The sequence below is a fragment of the Umbelopsis ramanniana genome (genome assembly GCF_025399195.1).
Source record: "Umbelopsis ramanniana AG unplaced genomic scaffold K450scaffold_114, whole genome shotgun sequence".
In the NCBI taxonomy this organism is placed as follows: domain Eukaryota; kingdom Fungi; phylum Mucoromycota; class Umbelopsidomycetes; order Umbelopsidales; family Umbelopsidaceae; genus Umbelopsis; species Umbelopsis ramanniana.
This window is the reverse complement of record NW_026252200.1, coordinates 1-22,431: the sequence shown is the minus strand read 5'-3', so window position 1 is coordinate 22,431 and position 22,431 is coordinate 1. Positions and strand designations below refer to the sequence as shown.

The window sequence follows — 22,431 nt, the reverse complement described above, 5'->3', positions numbered from 1 at the left end:
CAGGGATCCGCGAAGCCCATCAACTTGTGCAGTCCTTACATCCAAAACCGTTGATAGCTGAAGCTCCTCCACTCAGCAAAGACGAAGCCGTCTGGCTACACAATGACCACAAAAGTCATATAGACAAAAGTACACCACCCAAGCTGCTCCCTCGCTGGGTCGGTCCATTCCGTATCCTGGATATATTATCTCCTTCGCGTTATGATGTCGGCAACTCGATAACCACATACAACAATGTGGACATCTCTCGGCTCAAGCGTTTCCACGCGCACGAGTAAACACCATTTTCAGTGGGGGGATGTCATGTCCGACAGTCACATGACTGATCAACCATAGATTCCGTTTGTTTCCATTCAATAAAAGACAGTTCTCTTTCAACTCATAAATAATAAGGCACTCACGTGACCTTACAACACTTTGGGAAAGAAACTGCTACTAGAGGAGTTTGGAAGCTTACGTTCGCAAGAAATGCTGGTCAGAGCCCTCAATGCCGCTGGCTTTGAAATGGTCAGGTAAACTTGAGACCTTTTTGATGATATCAGAGACCTGCCCAAGATGAGGTATGTCTGAGCGGAGGTAAAGCAATCAACCACAACAAAGGTGTGTGTGCTTTGATTGACTTCATGTGGGCAGTGCGGTTCATTTTTAATCCACTCCAACCCCCCTGACCGATTTGACCCCTGCTAACTTTCGTGGATCTTGCTTGAAAGCAGGAACAGAGAGAAAGAGGATCAACGGTGTTTAGCTTTACGGACTCAGCGTTATGATGCGAAGTGTAGGAGTATATCTACAGTTTTTGTAACACGTCATGACAATACTTCCCAGTTTACAGTAGCCTTGGTCTTTGCACATCATATACTTTAAACATGCAAGGCTGAAAGACCATAAGTGTCAATGGCACAGCCGGGCAAATGCATAGTTCCTGAGTACCAACGGCTAAGTTCTGGTATAAGAAACATAGTTATGTTAGTGAAGATCCAAGGATCTGGCACTTACGGACTTCTACCGCAGAATAGCTAATGTTGATATGGCTCGAACACGGCTCTCTAGGCAGGAATCAGTCATCACAATGATACTGAAGCTGGGCATCTAAACTCCGCTCCAAATGGAAAGTATTCGAAAGTTGAGGAAAGTGTCGAAAATTTTTTTGCTGATAGCTCGGGAACGCGATCGCGCTATAAAGTGTCCTCATCTATAATAATCCTCTTCTTTCTCCTACCTTTTTTAAATAATTCATTATGGTTGAAGGAAAAGCTGGTATGTAAACAATCTTTCACAACATCATACCAACAACTTGATTACTCATTCTATGCTTTCGCAGTTGGTATTGATTTGGGTACTACGTAAGTTAAAGCAACTGGGCCACCCACCTCCTGCTGTCGATACGACCTACTCACTTTTTTCTATTTTTTAAAAACGAACAGCTACTCTTGCGTTGCTGTCTGGCAAAACGATCGTGTTGAAATCATTGCCAACGATCAAGGTAACCGTACTACTCCCTCTTACGTTGGTTTCACCGACTCTGAGCGTTTGATCGGTGATGCCGCCAAGAACCAGGTCGCCATGAACCCCATCAACACCGTTTTCGATGCCAAGCGTCTTATCGGTCGTCGTTTCGCTGATAACGAAGTCCAGTCTGATATGAAGCACTGGCCCTTCAAGGTCATTGACAAGGAAGGCAAGCCCCAGATTCAAGTTGAATACAAGGGTGAGCAAAAGGTCTTCACTCCCGAAGAAATCTCTTCCATGGTCCTTCTCAAGATGAAGGAAACCGCTGAGGCTTACCTTGGCACCACTGTCAACAACGCTGTTGTTACCGTCCCTGCTTACTTCAACGACTCCCAGCGTCAAGCTACCAAGGATGCCGGTATGATCTCTGGTATGAACGTTCTCCGTATCATCAACGAGCCTACTGCCGCTGCTATTGCCTACGGTCTCGACAAGAAGGTTGAGGGTGAGGTGAGTTATCATAGCGGGAGTTTTGAGAATCTTCTGGAATGGCTCAGAAAAAATAATAATAATAGCGATGGGGGTTCGCGAAATCGCGGTCACGTCAACAACCACTGGGGCATAATAATTTCTTTTGGTTACTGACTCTCAATAATTCTCATCACAGCGCAATGTCCTCATCTTCGATCTTGGTGGTGGTACCTTCGATGTCTCCCTCCTTACCATTGAAGATGGTATCTTCGAAGTCAAGGCTACTGCTGGTGACACCCATCTTGGTGGTGAAGATTTCGATAACCGTCTTGTCAACCACTTTGTTCAAGAGTTCAAGCGCAAGCACAAGAAGGACATCTCTGGCAACCCCCGTGCTGTCCGTCGTCTCCGCACTGCTTGCGAGCGTGCTAAGCGTACTCTCTCTTCTGCTGCCCAGACCTCCATCGAAATCGATTCCTTGTTCGAGGGTGTTGATTTCTACACTTCCTTGACCCGTGCCCGTTTCGAGGAACTCAACCAGGATCTTTTCCGCAACACCATGGAACCCGTTGAGAAGGTTCTCCGTGACTCCAAGATCGACAAGGCCTCTGTCCACGATATCGTCCTTGTTGGTGGTTCCACCCGTATCCCCAAGGTCCAGAAGATGGTCTCTGACTTCTTCAACGGTAAGGAGCCCAACAAGTCCATCAACCCCGATGAGGCTGTCGCCTACGGTGCTGCCGTCCAGGCTGCTATCTTGACTGGTGATACCTCTGAGAAGACCCAGGATCTCCTTCTTCTCGATGTCGCTCCTCTCTCTCTCGGTATTGAGACCGCTGGTGGTGTCATGACTGCTCTTATCAAGCGTAACACCACTGTCCCCACCAAGAAGTCTGAAGTCTTCTCCACCTACGCCGATAACCAACCCGGTGTCTTGATTCAAGTCTTCGAAGGTGAACGTGCTCGCACCAAGGATAACAACATTCTCGGCAAGTTCGAGCTTACTGGTATTCCTCCCGCTCCCCGTGGTGTTCCTCAAGTCGAAGTTACCTTCGATGTTGATGCTAACGGTATCTTGAACGTCTCTGCTCTCGATAAGACCACTGGCAAGTCCAACAAGATCACCATCACCAACGACAAGGGTCGTCTTTCCAAGGAAGATATTGAGCGTATGGTTTCCGAAGCTGAGAAATACAAGGCTGAAGATGAAGCCGCTGCTGCCCGTATTGCTGCCAAGAACGGTCTCGAGTCTTATGCTTACAACCTCCGCAACACTCTCCAAGATGAGAACGTTGGTGGTAAGCTCGAGGCTGATGACAAGACCAAGCTCAACGAGGCTGTTGATGAAGCTATCAAGTGGCTCGATGAGAACCAAGAAGCTTCCACTGAGGAGTTCGAGGCTCGCCAGAAGGAGGTCGAGGCTGTTGCCAACCCCATTATGCAGAAGCTTTATGCTGCAGCTGGTGCTGCTGGTGGCCAACCTGGAGGTTTCCCTGGCGGTGCTGCTCCTGGTGCTGCCCCCGGTGGTTTCCCCGGTGACAACAGCGAGCCTTCCATTGAGGAAGTCGACTAAATACACTGTGTAGTTCGAGGTTAGAATTTAGATGATTACAACAAAACAAAACCCCCTCAAAGTTTTAAATAGACAGAAAAAATGACTATTGAATTCTAAAGCAACATACGAAAGTTACTCTTTTATGGTAATAAACAAATTGAATTGTAGATATACAAAGTACAGCCGATGCTTTCATACTTGACAGACAGTACTACCTTGAGCTATCTATGCTATCCTCTTTTTTTTTTTTTTTTAAAAAAAAAAAAAAACTGTAGGTGATTGCTGTGCAGCAGGGCGAAAGTCCATGTCATGGGCAATGTTCAGTGCATGGCGAGCACCATGAAGTGACTAGAACTCAGTAAACCACACATCCGACGCGACGCCGGTACACATCACATCCACTTTACTCTATTGCAGGCCGGTTATAATAAAAGAATGTAGGGGTTCGGTAATTTTAATTGGGGGGAATTTCGTATTTTTTCATTTTCTTATTTTTTCTCTTTGTTGTCCGGAGGTGAGCATCAAGACAAACCCTCTGATACTAAAATTTCTATGCGGTAACTCTCAAACCAGAGCCCTGTGATCCGATTTGCGCTACTTCACATACTGTACAGACTTTGCCTTGATGTTCAGGTAGGTAAGAGGTGGAACAATAAGGACAATCAGCCTTAGGTGAGCCCTTGTAGATGGCCTCATACGATATACCGCACACGACAAATGGGTTGTACTGATCGTAACCTAGCTTGATTTCATCCGTGGGAGTACGTTCGCAAGCAGCTTGGATTTGACGAGCCTCATTGGCCACAGTGGTGACAGGAGCTAATTCCAAAAGTCGGCGAGCAAAGGTGCTGGCACTGCTAAAGTTCTTGTTCTTGAAACAGAGCTTGGCGGCTTGTCTTAATGCAAGTTGCATGTGTGGCACTTGAAGCTGGCAGTGAGTAAAGTAGGCAGCCAATTCTAAAGCTTGTTTGGTGGCTTCGGGAGAGGCACCAATGGCACGGCGCTTTTGCTCCATGGACAAACCCAATAGATATTCTCTACAAATACCAACCAACTGTTTGACTTCTTCAGCTTCAGCCGGAGTGTTGACAACGGTAAACAGAAGAGAGTGTAACAGAGTCTTGAACTGCGTAGTAGCTACAGCAAATCGTCCCTTGGTGAAAGCATTGTATGCAGGTTGAAGGTTGGCGGTGATGAGATTTTGGAAATTGTGAGCAACAGCTGGCAACGATCGACGGGGATCAAAATCTTCTTGGTTTCGACGAAGGTAGACCCACATGGATGGTATATTAGGGTTGCCAGAGAGGGAAGCACGAGATGCTTGGTAGATGGCCATGAATCGCGATTTAAGGGGTTCAAAGTTGACAATACCCACTTGGCGATTGAGCATTTGCATGGCGGTTTCAAACGATCCAGCAGCAATGTGGTCCGAAGCAAGCGGCGAGCTTTGAATCCATGAGGATGATTCACTGGTACCAGCTGTGGGTGCAACAAATTCAGCCGTCTCCACAGGTGCTTGGCTTTGTTCTTGCATTTGAATTTTAATATCGGTATCCATGTCCCAACCGCCTTCTTCATCGTCTCCTTCCAAGTCATCTTCATCACCACCATGTGGCACTTGTGAGATACCGGTTATTTCATTTTCGTCATCAGCACCCCAATCGCCACCAGCTTCTTCAATATCTTCAATGTCGTCAGTGAATTGCAAGCCAGGAGCAGCAGCTTGTTGATCGTTCTTCTGATCGAGAGAGAAGGATCCTTCAAAGAAGGATCTTGATACGGTCAAGAGGGGCCAGTTGTTATCTTGAAGCTGGATCACAGGTTGAGGAACAGTGAGAGGTTGGCTGGGCGCCTCTGGCAATTCAATCTCGTCTTCAGTTTTTCCGGCCTGAGCGAGAATTTCTTCAGCCAGTTCGGTGAGCCCGTTGGACTTGGCAGTGAGGTAAGCCAAGGGAACTAAGTCATGGAGAGTAAGCAAAATAAGTTGGCGCCAGTTCATACTACCGCAAGAGAATTCCTCCATATTTCCATTCTACTTACGTTGTCCAACATCTCGAAGGAGTCTGATACGTTCTTCAACATCACCAAGATAGAGAGCGTTTTGGAAACGTGACATGGGGTCATTTCTAAGCTCGGCAATCTTGAGCATCTTTCGCAACTTGTCGGTATTGCCAGTGGCGAGATACAAGAAAGAGAGGCGATCATAGTTCTTGATACGCTGGTAAGCAGACTCAACAATCTAAGAGAGATATATGGAAATCATAAGGGTTAAGGACTGCTCGAATGATCTGACTTTGTTTGGTACTTGTGAAAGGACGACGTACCTGCTGGTTACCCTGCTTCAAAGCTTCTACACTCAGCTTTTGCCAACAATCCTCAGTGTCCATGGAACGAGCGGTCTCAAGAGCAACTTCCAAATTGCCACACTCCAATGCAAGTTCAAAGCGAGTGCGATCGTCACGAACAAAGTGAAGAGCAACCTCTGGGTATCCCTTCTTTTGCAAGTAAGCAATGATGGATTGACCAACAAGGTTAGAGTTGCGAATAATGTGCAGGACTTCGTCGTACTGTCTCTTAACCAAGGCCAACTTGAAACGATATTCTGTAGGGTCGATTTGCATGACCCGAGCATTGCCATCGCGATCAAGAATGTGCAGACTCTTTCCGTTTACTCTGGTTAAGTAGACGGGTTGGTCGAGGGTGCGAACGATGCCGTTGTCACTAATGGAGAGGGAGGAATCGCTTAGTGACCGTGACCCAATCAACAATAAAACCGCCCAGCACAACTTACCCTTGAGGCAGAGCATATTTGATGTGATTCAAAGTACAGTAGACAAAAACGCCGGCGTCATCCCAAGTACCGCTCTTGATTCTAATGGTTTCGTGAATGAGACACTTTTGTTGCAAGTCCTTATCGGCGATGGTGATGGCTATAGACACAAAACCAAAACGTTTAAAAACCCAGCGCTACACATATCAAAGTAGAAATCTCAAGTTCACTTACTGTGCTTGCTGAGCAAGGCAACGAGATTCATGTCAGCGGACCAAACGACGTATTTAACCATGGGCGTAGTCAATTCTGCAATGGTTCTTCTCTGTTGGATGTCATAGAGGATGACAGAGGTGCCAGTGGCCATAAGTAAAGTGCTGGTACCGGCATAGAAAATCTCATTGATTTGTGTAGGTGGCTTGAATGACTTCGTAACGGTATTAGTAAGATCGCGGATCTGAATTTGCTGATTGGTCTTGTCGAATACAGCAAAGCGGTTACGGGCAATGAAGATGGCAGATGATCCGCTTCCACGTTTTCCTTCATCAGCAGGCTCTCGAAGATCACCAGAAACGTCGCGAGGAAGGTTGAAAAGCTCATAAGTGCCACCTTCGTGAGGGGAGGTGACTAGGACGGCCTTTTCAGCAGGGTTGTATGACAAAGTACGTGGCTGCACGTACTGACTTCCGAGTTTGCGGACTGACAAGAGTTCTCTATCATTGCCATTGTTAAAGTCGTGAACATGGAGGACCTTGTTTTGAATGTAAAAGAGGTTGTTACGGTTGACCTGGAAGGCAGGGCGTTCACGTTCCAACTTGAAGACAATAAGACCATTGTCATGACCTAGAAAAACGTATTTAGTTAAACATAATGAAAAATGTCCATGGCAAAGAAGAGATGCCACATCAAGCGGTTGATTTTTTACCTGCAGCAAACAAGTTGAGCTCTGGGTGAGCGGTCAGGACCCAGAAACGATCATGATCTCTTCTAAAAGTGGCGACAGAGTTTCTCTTGGACATATCCCAAACCCGAATGGATTTATCTTCACCATCGGACAAGATCAATTCTTGACGAGGATGGAAGATAGCACTGGATACGTTGTTGAAATGGCCACGGCAAGTATCGACTTCCCAAGCCTTCGTGTCTAGGTTGTATGACGGGTCAGTCCTACACACCAGATGAATGCCACGTTGTGCCACGTATAATGTTTTCCTACTTACCATTCATCCTCCAAAGCTTAACTTGTCTATCATCACCAGCAGACACAATCAAAGGCATGGTGGGATGGAAAGTAGCCCAGTTGACACCTCGATCGTGACCTTCCAAGACATATTTGACCATAACATCAGTGCTACCGAACAAATCAGCCTGACTATTTTGGCGATTGAAGTGATCTTCATAAGCTTGTGATCCAGGAGCTTGGTTCTTTTTTCGAAGACCTATAAGGTTAAATGGAGTGAGACCAATGTATGCAGGAAAGGTTTATAATTCACTAGGGCGTTAACGCACCTGAAATATCCCAAACTCGAACAGTTTGATCCATAGAAGCACTGACAACCAAATCATTCTTTGGATGGAATTGTGCGGACATAACATAGTGGTTGTGACCGGTGAGGATGGCAATACAAGTACGAGACTGCCAGTTCCAAATGCGAATGGTTTGATCGTCGGAAGCTGATAGAATCCAAGGATTTTCGTGGTGGAAAAACACGGTGCGTACGTAATCCAAATGGCCATTCAAAGTGAATAGACAACGACGGGTTTTATAATTCCACACTTTAATCTTATAGTCGTCGCCACCGGATACGAATAAGGGTTGAGAAGGGTGGAAAGCGATACCTCTGACGGGACCTGCGAGAGGAGAAACACGGCAAGTTAGTTTACATGAGCAGGGACAAGGCGAGGCGCAAGAAGTTTCTTGCTTATTAGTGGAATCCCTAAGAACGCTTACCATCATGTTCGTCAAAGCGCTCGAGCAATGTTCCCATTCTATAATCCCACAGTTGAATGCATCCATTGTGTAGAGATGCAAGAATCCAAGGGCGTTTTGGGTGAAAAGCAATGCCTTTAACACGATTGCTTTTAGACTCAAACTAAAATGGTGGCGGCAAGTTTTAGTATGCATCGCGAATGAACTGGGCTGTGTTGGTTAAGATAAATGGTCGTTACCTTCGTAAGCATCTGCATCTTGTAATGAAGTGAGTCGGGTTACAACACTCAAGATTTGGTTATCAAAATGATGTGAAAGCTAGAGAGAATTCGGCAGAAGAAGTTGGCAAAATGTCAGCTATGAGGTCAAGCAGGGTTGGGGGGCTATTGGTTTGTCGACATCAACTGGGCAAGATGACGGCGGATGATACGTGGTGTCTCACTTCCAACCATGTACATGCTATAAAGTAGACAATCGGTTTACCTGTTGCACGACAAGGAGTAGTTGCACCGAACTTTCAGGTTGAATCTGACGTGATGAACAGACAGGGACAGGCGGGTTGGATTGGCCTCTACAAGCTCAGAAAGAACGCGAGTGGAAATGATTTCCGACGTGACGTCTACTCAAAATTAGCCAATCACATTCAAGTTTCCGCTTGGCTGCGACGTGGCATTGAAGGCCACACAAAATGGTGGGGGGGGGGGGAAAGTATGCGATGAAAACAAACAAACTTTTTTTTTTTTATTGAGTGACAAGATGGATCTAATGTATGGACATATTGACAAAAACGACAATGGGTTTGAACGGCACAAGTGCCAGTTCTGAGGTGAAAATGAGATAGAGACTTTGTACAGGAAAAAAAAACCAAAAAGGCACATAACGGAGAACAGCGAGCCCCGACCGTACTTGCGATATAGCGTTCGAACCAAAAAGTGTATGACCATGGATGGGATGGCATAGTATTGACTGAGATGGAGGGTTAGAGGAGGATAAGTGGTTGTTCCTTCACTTCAATAAAGGACAACTTGGTCTCTTGTGACCATATTTGCCGCACCAAGCACATTGACCGCCAGCCAGATTGACAGGTTTAACAACATAGGACATGATGTAAGTTTATGAACAGGGGAGGGTCAAAATTGAATGGCAATAAATAAAAAGACGAGTAAAAGAAAGTAAAGTGGCCTGTCTCGCCCATGGTTGATTTATATAGCATGCTGCCACACAACCGAGACTAACCGACCGTTTTTTTTTTTATTATGATTATTTTCGACCATCGCACGCGATGATCTCGAATATTTGTGCCTACCACCCACACTCAAAGGGGTTCAGGAGGCATTACAACGCCCAGTTACACGTCAAAAGGCGCCAAGGAGAACCCCGTAATGCTCGTTTTGGGCGTTTCAACCGGGAACAGGGACGGGAAAGAAATGATATGACAAAAAGAACACAACCCCACGTTAACGATAACGCTCAAGCGAATGTTAAGAGAACGATAGAGTTTTTGTTTGTGGAGGTTATTTTTCAAGCAGATAACATTGATGTAGGCGTTGACAGAATCAAAGTTTGAAGGGAATGGAAGCGGTGTAAAAAATAATAATAAAGCAAAATGGCGGAACGATAGATCGATTATAACAACCCATCAGATTTTAACCAGCCATGGCCTCATTTAACGCCCAATGGCGTCCGATTTGGCTCTGCCCGAGGTTATTTGACATCAAGTTGCCTCATTCCATATGGCCACAGAACACCATACCAGTCTTTGGGTTGGCCTCTCAGCACATGGAGACTAAGCGAATAAAAAAAAAAAAAAAACGTCTGCATATGGGCGGAATAGGGCGGCGTGAGGGAGCGTGTGCAAGTGCGTCAGTGTCTGTGTACTTCTTTTAAAAGAAGGAGTGCGGACATTCCTCAAAGGGGTTTGGCCAGAGCGCCAAATACCTCGACTGGTATGATTACTCTTCAAGTCCACAATTACTTACTTGAAACAACTTACCCCCTCCATCTAACGTGTCCTTTGATATATCGATATGGCTTAGCTGGAACTGGAAGTAAATGCCAAAAGATTGGGCGTTGTGTTGTCCATCCTCGGGGCTCATGTGACCTGTTTATCCCTGGATGTCTTGTCGATTCTAAAAGTTTGACAGGGCGTATTATTTTTCTACTAATGCACAGCAAAGAAATTATTTTATACTGTATTTTTGTTTTAAAAGGAAAGGGAGATGTACTGGCAATCAAACCTGTCTCGGGTCCCTTTTTTGATGTTTCCTGACCCTAGTAGCCCTCCGATAAGGTGAGTGATAATGCACATGTATCGCACACGGCCGAGTGACAACATTACATGTCAACCAGCCACTGTTCTTTTGGTGTTGAATTATTTTTTTTATTTTTTCAAAAAGAAAAAGAGCTATATAATATATGTGAAAAAAAAAACACCCGTGAAAAAATAGAGAACATAATTTTCTACAGCCATAAAAGACCCTGTATGCTATGATAATTTTTTTTTTTTTTCAATAAGTTGGAAAGGGGGGGAAAAAAAAAGGTTACTTCAAATTTGAAAAAGCTCAGTGTATGAAATATGTATATGTGAAGAAAGATGAATTTAGAACAAGAGCAGCCGGCATTGGTTTTGATTTATGCAGCAACTGGCTGAACGATGGCCTTGACAGGTTGCTCAAATGTGCGCTGACGAATACCGCCAGCAACAGGAAGGTAAGTGTTACCCTCCAACCAAGAATCAATTTCTCTGGCAGCTTGGCGACCTTCATTGATACCCCAGACAATGAGTGATTGTCCACGACGGCAATCACCGGCAGCAAACACACCGGGAACGCTGGTGGCATACTTGCCGCGAGGGGTCTCAATGTTGCTTCGGCCATCTTGCTTGACAGAAAGTTGCTTAATTAGGGCATCTTCAGGGCCAAGGAAACCCATAGAAAGGAGGACAAGATCAGCAGGGAAAAATTCTTCTGAGCCAGCGACCTCCTTCATGTTCCATCGTCCACTCTCATCCTTTGTCCATTCGACACGAACAATGTTGATACCCTTGACGTTGTTATCAGCATCGACAACAAATTCCTTGGACAAAACGCAGTATTCACGGGGATCGCGACCAAAGTGAGATTGAACTTCAGAGTGACCATAATCGACCTTGAAAACCCGTGGGAATTGTGGCCAGGGGTTGTCGTTGGCACGCTGGTTGGGTGGTTGAGGTAGCAATTCAAAGTTGACTACAGACTTGCATCCATGACGAACAGAGGTACCGATACAATCGTTACCAGTATCACCACCACCAATGACAATGACGTTCTTGCCCTTAGCAGAGAGATATTGACCATCCTTGAGTTCAGAATCAAGAAGAGACTTGGTATTAGCCTGCAAGAACTCCATGGCAAAGTGAACACCATTGGATTCACGACCCTTGATCTTGAGGTCACGGGGCCAGGTGGCACCAGTAGCAATGATGACCGCATCATTTTGTGCGCGGATCTCATTGGCATCGATATCAACACCCACGTTGGTATTGGTGATAAACTTGATGCCTTCAGCAGCGAGCAAGTCAATACGACGTTGAACAATCTTCTTGTCGAGCTTCATGTTGGGAATACCGTACATGAGAAGACCACCAATGCGATCATTGCGATCATAGACGGTAACGGAGTGACCAGCCTTGTTCAATTGATCAGCAGCAGCGAGACCAGCAGGGCCAGAACCAATAACAGCGACCTTCTTTCCAGTACGAACAATGTCAGTGCGAGGAACGATCCAGCCTTCATCGAAACCACGATCAATAATAGCAGCTTCAATGCTCTTGATGCTGACGGGAGATTCAGTGATACCAAGAACACAAGCACCTTCACAAGGAGCAGGGCAGACACGACCAGTAAACTCGGGGAAGTTGTTGGTCATCATGAGACGGTCAAGAGCAGATTGCCATTCATCCTTGTAGACAAGTTCATTCCACTTGGGAATGATGTTACCAATGGGACAACCAGTGTCGGATTGACAGAATGGAACACCACAGTCCATGCAACGAGCAGCTTGAACATGAAGTTCAGAAGGAGAGAGACGGTTGTTGATTTCATCCCAATCAGAGGTACGCTTCTCGGAATCACGGTACTTGTCACCACGTCGCTTGTACTTCTTGAAACCACGCACCTTGTCGAGCTTAGCACGACGTTCCTTAGTTTGTTCCTCATCGAGGACTTGATCTTCAAGATCGACCAAAGAGGGTTCATGGGAAGCAGGAGCAACAGGTTCTTCAACCTTCTTGGGGGCGGATTCCTCAAGCTTTGCACGACGCTGTCTTTCCAAAAGAGCACGGTATTCAATGGGCATAACCTTGACGAACTTTGGCAAGTACTTGTTGAAGTCCTTAAGAACACGGTCAGCGATCTCGGAACCAGTGTAGTGACGATGGTCTTCAATGAGTCCACGGACTTCAGCAATTTCAGCAACATCGTTGATGGTTTCAAGTTCAACCATTTCCATGTTGACGTTGTCCTTGAAGTTACCCTTGAGATCCAAGACATAGGCAATACCACCAGACATACCAGCAGCGAAGTTGCGTCCAGTGCTTCCAAGAATGATAGCACGACCACCTGTCATGTACTCACAACCGTGATCACCGACACCTTCACAGACAGCGGTAGCACCAGAGTTACGAACGCAGAAACGTTCGGCAGCAATACCACGGAAGAAAGCTTGACCACTGGTGGCACCATACAAGCAGACATTACCAATAATGATGTTGTCTTCGGACTTGAAGGAGGAGTTCTTGGGAGGGAAGATGGCGATCTTACCACCAGAAAGACCCTTACCAACATAATCGTTAGCATCACCTTCCAATTCGAAGAAGACACCAGGTGCCAAGAAAGCAGCAAGAGATTGTCCAGCAGAGCCCTTGAGCTTGACGTGGATGGTGTCATGAGGCAAACCATGTTCACCATGACGCTTGGAGACATAGTAAGAGAGGGTAGTACCAAGAGCACGGTCAGTGTTAACAATGTCGGTTTCAATGACGACACGCTCCTTGTTCTCAAGAGCAGGTTGAGCTTCCTCGATCAAGAAATTGTCAAGACGGACATGGAGGTTATGGTTTTGCTTGCGAACATTGTAAGTGGCAACACCAGGTCTCAAAGTGGAAGCAGGGGTCAAGATGGGGGAAAGATCAATGTTGGCAGTCTTGTAGTTGCGGAAAGAGTCGTTGACGCGAAGCATTTCGGTGCGGCCCACCATCTCATTGATAGAACGGAAACCAAGCTTGGCCATGATATCTCTCAATTCCTCAGCAACATAGTAGAAGAAGTTGACAACGTGCTCAGGAGAGCCTTCAAACTTCTTGCGAAGATCAGCGTCTTGAGTAGCGATACCGACAGGGCAAGTGTTAAGCTATAGAAAAAGGGCAAAGTTGGTTAGAATAAATGCAAAAAAAAAAATTTTTTTTGGGGAAAAAAAAAAAAACGACAGAGGTGAATTATAACTTACATGGCACTTGCGCATCATAATACAACCAAGAGCAATCAAAGGAGTGGTAGCGAAACCCCATTCTTCAGCACCGAGCAAGCAGGCAATGGCAACATCACGACCAGTCTTGATCTGACCATCAGTTTGAACAACAACTCTTCCACGAAGATCGTTAAGAACAAGAGTTTGATGAGTTTCAGCCAAACCAAGTTCCCAAGGAAGACCAGCGTATTTGATACCGGTCCATCGAGAAGCACCAGTACCACCATCGTGACCAGAAATCAAGATATGATCAGCCTTAGCCTTGGCGACACCAGCAGCAACAATACCGACACCAACTTCGGAGACAAGCTTGACAGAGACACGAGCGCGAGGGTTGCTGCACTTGAGATCATAGATCAATTGCTTAAGATCTTCAATAGAGTAGATATCGTGATGGGGAGGAGGGGAAATCAAACCGATACCGGGAGTGGTCTTACGAGTACTGGCGATTTCATCGGAAACCTTGGTACCATCCAATTCACCACCTTCACCAGGCTTAGCACCTTGAGCCATCTTGATTTGAAGTTCATCGGAATCAGACAGATAGAAACTGGTGACACCGAAGCGACCAGAGGCAACTTGCTTGATAGCAGAGCGACGGCTGTCACCGTTGTCAAGGGGTTGAGAACGTTCAGGCTTTTCACCACCTTCACCAGTGTTAGACTTTCCTCCAAGACGGTTCATGGCTACAGCAAGAGCAGAGTGAGATTCCATGGAAATGGAACCATAAGACATGGCACCGGTAACGAAACGCTTGACAATATCAGTCCAAGGTTCGACTTGATCCACAGAGATGGACTTGGCCTTGTCGTAATCAAAGTCAAGAAGACCACGAAGAGTACAGTTCTTGATAGCATCATGAGCATTGCGAGAGTAAGCTTCATAAGAAGACTTGTTCTTTTGACGGACAGCATCTTGCAAGTTGGCGATACCGCTGGGTTCAGCAATATGAGGTTCACCACCATCACGCCAATGGTATTCTCCGGATTCGGGAAGTCCAGCGGGTTGAACTGGATTGCGGGAAGGATAGCCATTCTCATGGAAAGTCAAAGCATCCAAAGCGAAGATGTCAAAAGTGACACCCTTGATACGAGAGGCAGTACCAGCAAAGCAGCGAGCGATGACAGTGTCATCAACACCAAGAGCCTCAAAGATTTGAGCACCCTTGTAAGAAGCCAAAGTGGAGATACCCATCTTGGACATGACCTTGAGAATACCATTGTTGATGGATTTGCGGAAGTTGTAGATGATCTTCTCAGGGGTCAATTCATCACGAACAGCACCTTCACGGTGCAACTTGAGCATGGCTTCCAAAGCGAGGTAAGGGCAGATAGCATCAGCACCATAACCAAGAAGGACACAGAAATGATGAACTTCGCGAGCTTCAGCAGTCTCAAGCATAAGAGCAATACGAGAACGTTGCTTGTTACGAACCAAATGATGGTGAACGCCACCCACAGCGATCAAAGAAGAAATAGCAACGCGATCGGCACTGGTAGCACGGTCAGACAGAATAACAATCTTATCACCGTGTTCAATGCTGGTAGAGACTTCCTTGCAGATACGTTCCAAGGCATTGAGATAACCTTGAACACCTTCTTCCTTGGGGAAAGTAATGTCAATGGTAGCGACCTTCCAGCCGGCATAATCGGATTCCATGTTCTTGACCGCGTCCAATTCTTGCATAGAAAGAACGGGGGATGGAAGAGTCAACTTGTGAGCTTGCTTCTCATCGATTTCCAAGATATTGCCTTCAGGACCAACATAGCATTCAAGAGACATGACAATCTCTTCACGAATGGGATCGATGGGAGGGTTGGTGACTTGAGCGAAGAGTTGACGGAAATACTCATAGATCAAACGGGGTTGCTTAGCCAAACAAGCCAAAGCACTGTCGTTACCCATAGAACCAAGGGCTTCCTTTCCGTTAGTGGCCATAGGAATCATGAGAAGGTTCAATTGTTCCAAGGTATAGCCAAAAGCCTTGAGACGAGGATCGTGGTTGACGGTGGTTTCATCCAAAACAGTTTGATAAGCGGACTTGGTAGCAGCCTTGGCTACAACATCGTTCAGGGTAATCTTTTGGTTCTTTACCCACTGCTTGAAATCAAAGCGAGAGGCAACCTTGAGCTTGAGTTCCTTGTCATCGACCACATGGCCCTCGACGGTATCGACCAACAACATTTTACCAGGTTGAAGACGGCCCTTTTGTACGATAGTTTCGGGGTCAATGTAGATAGTACCAACTTCGGAGGCACAGATCATGATATCATCTGAGGTGATGTAGAAACGGCAAGGACGAAGACCATTGCGATCCAAAGAGGCACCACAGTAGCGACCATCGGCGAAGGTGAACAAAGCAGGGCCGTCCCAAGGTTCCATCAAAGAAGCAGCCCATTGGTAGAAAGCCTTCTTTTCCTCTTCCATGTACTCGTTGTTTTGCCAGGCTTCGGGAATCATCATCATGACAGCTTCAGGAAGGGATAAAACGCCATTGACCACCAAAAGTTCGAGAACGTTATCGAATGCAGCTGAATCCGAACCACCTTCTTCCACGATAGGGTACAAAAGCTCAAGTTCATCGGCAAACTTATCAGAGGTCATCACACCTTCGCGCGATCTCATCCAGTTTTTGTTACCTCGAAGGGTGTTGATTTCACCTGATAGGGAATGCAATAATGGTGGTGTGAGAAATTTTGATGCTCCGTTTTTTTCGTCTCAAGCGCACATCTAGAGCTAACTCCGCCAGGGTTTTTGAGTCGGCGCTACTGAACAAGAAATACAACTTACCATTGTGGGCACACCATCTCATAGGTTGAGCACGGTCCCACGAGGGGAAAGTGTTGGTGGAGAAACGAGAGTGAACAAGGGCAAAGTGAGTGGTGTACTGAACATTGACGAGATCGTAAAAGTAAGCATAAACTTGCTTGGGAGTCAGTTGGCCCTTGTAGACGATGTTCTTGTTAGACAAGGAGCAAACATAGAACCACTTCTTCATGGTGATGGTATGCGTGGCATGCTTGCGTAAGACGTAAAGCTGACGTTCAAAGTACTGTTCATCAAACTTTTCACCCTTGAGAACGACAAATGGCTGTTCAATAGCAGGCTCCTTGGATTTGGCAGCAGGACCGAGGATGGTGGAGTCGCGAGGAACATGACGCCAACCCAAGACCTTCAAATGCAAGGCGTCGGCCAACGTCTCAAAGACCTTTTTGGATTCTTGAATAGCGGCTTGGTCACCCTTCATGAAAAGATTACCAACAGCATATTGGCCCTCCTGGGGCAATTGAATGCCAAGATCTCTTGAAGTTTCGTTCACAAAAAATTGATGAGGAATACCAGTCATGACACCGGCTCCATCACCGTCTCTAATATCTGCACCAGACGCACCTCGATGCGTCATGTTACATAGAATGTTGCTGGCATCGCTCAATATCTTGTGCGATCTCCCTCCCTTGATGTGTACGATAAAACCGACACCACAGGCATCCTTTTCATACTGAGGATCATACAATCCTTGGGCAACGGGGATAGCTCCAGCCCATGAGGTGTTTTCCTTTTGCTCGGAGATCATTCAACAGACAAGGGTTAATACTTATAGTGAGAGTTGTTTGGTGCTTATATGGAATGGATGCTAGTAAAACCCTCTACGATTATTTACAATTTGAAGGTATACAAAAGCAATAGATGGGATAAGAGTGGGGAGAGAAGCAAAGGGAAATAGAAATTCGTTTCGGAAATCGTTGGCTCACTTTTTAAAGCCTTGCTGCTGGGTGAAAAAAAATTTAGCGACCCGCTTATCAAACCGTTATACTTGTCAATGCGGGTCACATGCTAAGATTAGGTCGTTCTTTCTTATTATTTCCCCCGCCTAGTGGAATTTCCCCAGAACGTATGAAGATGACAGTACAGTCTGGTTTTTCTTTTTTAATCAAAGAGAAGACAGAAACCCAAAAGACAAGCTCGGTCGAGAGGAAACAGCACCTCCTCTTCCTTATCAGCCAGGGAGATGATCTGGATAACTGTGTACGCCCATTCATAGAGTGTGGCCGGGGAGCACAAAGGGTTATCTATGATCTTAGGGTCAGAGTATCGAGCAGAGATCTCATCTCTGGCTGCCAGGAGAAACACGGAAATCCCTCTTGATAAGCATGGCCCATTGTCCACTTGTTACACCAATCATTTTATTTATCTTATCAGAAGCGTTGTACCAGATCAAATATTACCCAACTTGGGAGTGCCTGCCATGATGGTTCGAAGAGAACCATAGAGCAACAAGAACCTCATTGAGAACCTCATAGCGCTTTGAACCGCTTCCTGGGCCGCTGTTCTATGATGGCCTGTTTCTTTTGCCTGCTTGCTCTGAACCCCATATCCGGGGGTCGGTGATTTTTGTATACCTAAACAGGGTTCTGGCGTGGCATGAGGTATAAACGTACCGTAGCAAACTGTCAAAGGAGCATGTGACATGCACATTCCGATTTCATCCGACTTTTCAACTGTGTCATTCCTATTTGTTCCATTTTGCACTGCAGCTTCTTTCTGGTTTAACCTTTCATTTTATGTAGTTCCTCAAATCTGTTTCCGTCTTTTTACATAATTGGAGATGGGGGAAAGGAGGGGACTGGGGTCAGCCAATGATGGAACATGTATCACATTAGAATAAACGACAACCAAAAAAAAAGAAAAAAAAGGGTATATAGGCCATGAGTATTGCGGTGGGAGGGGAGGGGGAGGAAACAAGCTCTGGTTTCGTAGAGTTTTGACATTCTCCATTTGGACTGTCTGGTGGTTTTTTGAGCTTAAGTAGGCGGGGGGCCAAATAGTCCAGAAAATTCATTCATGGTATCTTGGCCAGCAGCATAGTCGCAAGCGGCAAAGTCTTCATAGCCTAAGGCTGTGGCGTCGTACGAGGCGCCATCCACTAGATTTGAGGGTGATTCGGTATGCAGAGAAACAACAGGATAGGATAATGGTGATTGGAACCGCTCGACCAAACGGGGTTCACTTAGAATAGGAGGTACAATAGCTCTGGCCGTGGCTCGTCGCATGGCAATAGTAGGCATGGAATGTGGATCAGGCATCATATTGGATGTTGGTGGCGTAGGCCACTCCGAAGGGTTCATATCAAGGGAGCCAGCTCGTTTTTTGTAGGTGTGATTATCTTCCATAGGGTGACTTGATCTTTTTCCGGTGTGGTGGTATTGAATTATGTTCAGTTCATTATCGACGCTAGTAGTATGGTCAAGAGAAGGGACCGATCCGCCAGTCGGTACATAATTGAGCTCATCGCTATCAAAATTATAGTTGTACCGTTTGGCCAATAGCTCGACATTTCGGTTAAGGTGTTCTATATCACTGGCAATAGCATTGACCGACCTCACAGTGGATGCGATGGTATTGTTCACCTCTTCATCTGACATAGTAATGGCTGCCACCGGAGCTACAGAGGGTTGCACTGGCCATCCAGGTTTGGAGGCCGATGCACGCAGCTCATTCTGTTGGGCAGCCATTTTAAGAAGTTCGTTGGTATCAGGGCATGCCAATAACTTTCTTGATAGGTCTCCTCCCATCGTATTCTCGCCTGTTGGAGGGCAAGAATAAGGTTCAGTCATTTTCATTGCTACTTGATTTGGCCGGGTCAAATATCGATTTACGTTACCATTATTGTTTGACTCGATGCTGAGTCGAGTAATGTACGATAAAAATTGAACGATTTTGGCAAATGTTTCTTGTTTTTCTTGCTGTTTTTCTCGCAAATCTAATGTGTCCTTCCAAAGTGCTTGAAAATCGGATTTCATGGACTGGATTTCATTACTTAGCTCGGATTGTCGTTGTCGAATACTTTGACTGGTTTGTAACAGCGTATGAACGTTGCTTTCGGGTTTGGTCTGCTCGCGTTCCTGTATACGCTTTCGATATACGAAGCTTAACAAATCCGGTCGTCCACGTTGAAAGTTTGGGTTGCTGAACTCCCATATATCTTTCATTGTATCTGATATTAACGTTCGCTGTTCAACATGGGGAACTTTGTGAAAGTTGTACATGTTAAGTTGACGAACAAACGAAGCAAATGTATTGTGTTTGAAATATCGAGGGAGTAACGTTTTCGAAAAATCATCCTGATGCTCAACTATCGACAATGGAAAGTTTTTTTTTTTTTCTGTTAGTTGATCATTATCCTCTTTTTTAAGGACAACCAATTGAACCATCCCATCCCATCGCTTTCTTTCAGGGGGGTTGGCTACTCCTCCACCCTTGGGCGGTTAAATAGGTGTACCACATAAAACGATAAGAATAATATATACCAATAAATGACTTTCCATCGACAGACCAGTGAATAAGCTCGTTCGTACTGGTTTCACTGACCATACTAAGGAAAAAAATAATGGTAAGCACACGTTGGGGGAAAAAAATGTTGCGATCAGCGAAACGTACCGAAACAATTTGTTTAAAAACGCTGTGACGCTGCGTTGTCGTTCTGTGCGGGAATTCGTACTATCGGGCTGGTTGGGATAACCAGTTTCATGATGGGAAGTTGCATTGCCAGAGGACTTCGCTGCCTGCTTACGACGTCCAGCCGGTGACATTATAGAGGAGTCATTTCCACTCGATAGAGAAGTGTTGGACGTATGATCAGAAGAATCTTCCCTGCTGCTGTTCGATGAAAAGGTGGAGCTAGAGTTCGACGACGGTGGCGATGTATCCAAAGTACGTCGTTTAGACATGGAATGTGAATACTCAATGTCGGTAAATTCAGTGTTGTTTTCGTTATGGGCTCTCAAAGGGTTCAGAATAATATTTAGGGAGAAGGGAAAAAATATTATTAAAAATAATAGCCAAGAGAAAAGATGGTGAAAAGAAAAAAAAATGGGAATCGGCATTTTTGAAACAAAATCGCATTTTTTCAAATTCAAATTGCCCATGGAAAAAAGTTGGGAGCAAAAGTTTTCTACGCCAATTTCCAAATTACAATACCATTATACTGAGATCTAGTTCTGTAACGTCATGCAATGTGCACAGAGTGCTGCTCCTTACTTTTTTATATTTTTCTGGTTCTTTTATCTCGAGAGCTCCCATATTTTTCTGTCAGAACCTGTATTGATTTCCTTTGGATACTTTGATATCAATCGCTCTTCACGATTCCGACTGAAAATAATCCGTTCTAACCCGCGCTAATGGTAGACTGTCATCCTGCTGCTAAACTTTGGAAGGCCTAGGCCCATTTCTGTGGCACCCTTAAACAGTACCGTACAGCACCCAAAAAAAAAAAATATTTAGCGTGTAAACCAACCTTGGTGCAATTAAAAAAAAAAAAAAAAAACCCCCCCATAGTCGATCTGCTCCATTGGTATTATGATTTATCGAAATAACGCAAGGCGATGACCTCCTTACGATGTCTTGCAAATATAAATGCGGATCTTGTACAGCATGGGATTCTAAGCATCGATCGGAGATAGCCTTTTCTATTTCGATGGTGCACAAAGCCGCTATGTCAAATTAAGGATGCCTTACCGGGTAGCAGGTTCAGTAGATGCTTTCAGCCACAGCACATTGAGACTCACTGATTTGACTCCGAGAAGCAACTGACAAATCATAAGGACCAGCGATTTTCTTCCCTTTACGCCAATGATGAATGTATGCCGATAACTGCTATTTGACGTGCTCTCCATTAATTATCAGCTCACAAGCTAACATCGACCGATTTCAACCTCGCATTTCGGTAACCCCATAATAGCTCAATGAACCCAAAACGCCCACTGTTGTACATGGTTTTAAAACATGTCTTGTGCTTATAACGACCACGTATTCGGTAAGACAGAAGCTTTGAAAAAAATAATCAAAGAGCAAACCATGGTTTGTGAGTAAGCTTTAATAATAACACTTTTAAAATCTGAACAGCCTACACCATATCACGTTGCTTCCATATGTAAAGGCGAAAAGGTTGTAACCTTGTTTTTTTTGGGTGGAAATCGTGATACAACGGTTCTTGCCAAAAATATCCATCAGGTTACAACAAATGGGGACTGAGATTGTGATGTTCTTAATGTGAATTTGTCGATTACGAATGATAGCGAACTAAAAAAACCCCCATGCACAACTTACGAACAAACTACTGGTTTTAGCGCGATAATACGCCTAATTTTTTTTATTCTACAATTACAAGCGCTTAGCCGTTGTCACTACTACAGAGTCAATCAAAAAACAACCCACTAAAGCAGCTGAAATGAAGGGCTTCATTAGCCCAATGACATTGCCAAAATCGCCAATGATGATGGAAGCAATCTACCTTTCTACCTTGTCATACAAACTATTCAGGAAGTACTTAAATAGGCTTAGTTTACCAAGAGAAGAATAAAAACCATGCAGGTCGGGAAAACGGTGACCGGCGGAGGGGAGATTTAAATAGGAACTAGCTGTTTGAACAGCTGCTCAGCTAGTAACAAAGCAGCTTCTGCAAAGGTCAATTCAAAAACGAAATGAATTGTTATAAAACATCATGCAGCATGCAGCTCCTGGTCACGAAAGCAATTGGCTCATCACACATCTGTATTCGCGCATCATAGTGTTCAAATTTATTACAGTGGATTGGAGGATGCTTGCTGTGTCTACCTGTGTGCACAACTCAAGATGATATACTGTTTATTAACAAATTATTTTGCGCCAATACAAAAATAAATTAAGATCACGATATCAGAGCAGAGAGCCTGAAAATTTATTCTCGAAATCATTAGTAACTTAAGCATGGCA

The 22,431-nt window shown here is 45.1% G+C and overlaps 3 protein-coding genes across 3 annotated transcripts; all 3 read right to left on the bottom strand.

Annotated features, from left to right (window-relative positions):
- Positions 1-3,744: 3,744 nt before the first annotated feature.
- Positions 3,745-8,745, bottom strand: K450DRAFT_263561 (uncharacterized protein). The gene is made up of 11 exons (XM_051592666.1): positions 8,659-8,745; positions 8,415-8,493; positions 8,197-8,338; positions 7,755-8,096; positions 7,466-7,684; positions 7,171-7,389; positions 6,480-7,088; positions 6,267-6,405; positions 5,800-6,196; positions 5,516-5,714; positions 3,745-5,431 (listed from the first exon to the last, which is right to left on the bottom strand). The coding sequence occupies exons 2-11, from the start codon at positions 8,430-8,432 to the stop codon at positions 4,026-4,028; spliced, it is 3,690 nt and encodes a 1,229-aa protein (XP_051440058.1). The 5' UTR covers positions 8,433-8,493; positions 8,659-8,745; the 3' UTR covers positions 3,745-4,025.
- A 1,991-nt stretch (positions 8,746-10,736) lies between these two features.
- K450DRAFT_263550 (uncharacterized protein) lies at positions 10,737-17,430 on the bottom strand. The gene is made up of 3 exons (XM_051592665.1): positions 16,471-17,430; positions 13,660-16,340; positions 10,737-13,563 (listed from the first exon to the last, which is right to left on the bottom strand). Exons 1-3 carry the CDS (start codon positions 17,252-17,254, stop codon positions 10,807-10,809), a joined length of 6,222 nt encoding a protein of 2,073 aa, XP_051440057.1. The 5' UTR covers positions 17,255-17,430; the 3' UTR covers positions 10,737-10,806.
- Positions 17,431-18,319: 889 nt separating this feature from the next.
- On the bottom strand, positions 18,320-20,229 carry K450DRAFT_263544 (uncharacterized protein). Its single transcript, XM_051592664.1, has 2 exons — positions 19,989-20,229; positions 18,320-19,813 (listed from the first exon to the last, which is right to left on the bottom strand). Exons 1-2 carry the CDS (start codon positions 20,050-20,052, stop codon positions 18,483-18,485), a joined length of 1,395 nt encoding a protein of 464 aa, XP_051440056.1. The 5' UTR covers positions 20,053-20,229; the 3' UTR covers positions 18,320-18,482.
- Between the last annotated feature and the right edge of the window lie 2,202 nt (positions 20,230-22,431).

Coding starts and splice junctions, on each gene's coding strand:
- K450DRAFT_263561 (XM_051592666.1), bottom strand. Junction 7,390..7,465: donor TAAGCTTTGGAGGATGAATG/GTAAGTAGGAAA, acceptor CATACAACCTAG/ACACGAAGGCTTGGGAAGTC. Junction 5,715..5,799: donor TGAAGCAGGGTAACCAGCAG/GTACGTCGTCCT, acceptor TATCTCTCTTAG/ATTGTTGAGTCTGCTTACCA.
- K450DRAFT_263550 (XM_051592665.1), bottom strand. CDS start 17,254: ATGATCTCCGAGCAAAAGGAAAACACCTCATGGGCTGGAGCTATCCCC. Junction 16,341..16,470: donor GAGATGGTGTGCCCACAATG/GTAAGTTGTATT, acceptor ATTCCCTATCAG/GTGAAATCAACACCCTTCGA. Junction 13,564..13,659: donor TTATGATGCGCAAGTGCCAT/GTAAGTTATAAT, acceptor CTTTTTCTATAG/CTTAACACTTGCCCTGTCGG.
- K450DRAFT_263544 (XM_051592664.1), bottom strand. CDS start 20,052: ATGGTCAGTGAAACCAGTACGAACGAGCTTATTCACTGGTCTGTCGAT. Junction 19,814..19,988: donor CGATGGAAAGTCATTTATTG/GTATATATTATT, acceptor CATTGTCGATAG/TTGAGCATCAGGATGATTTT.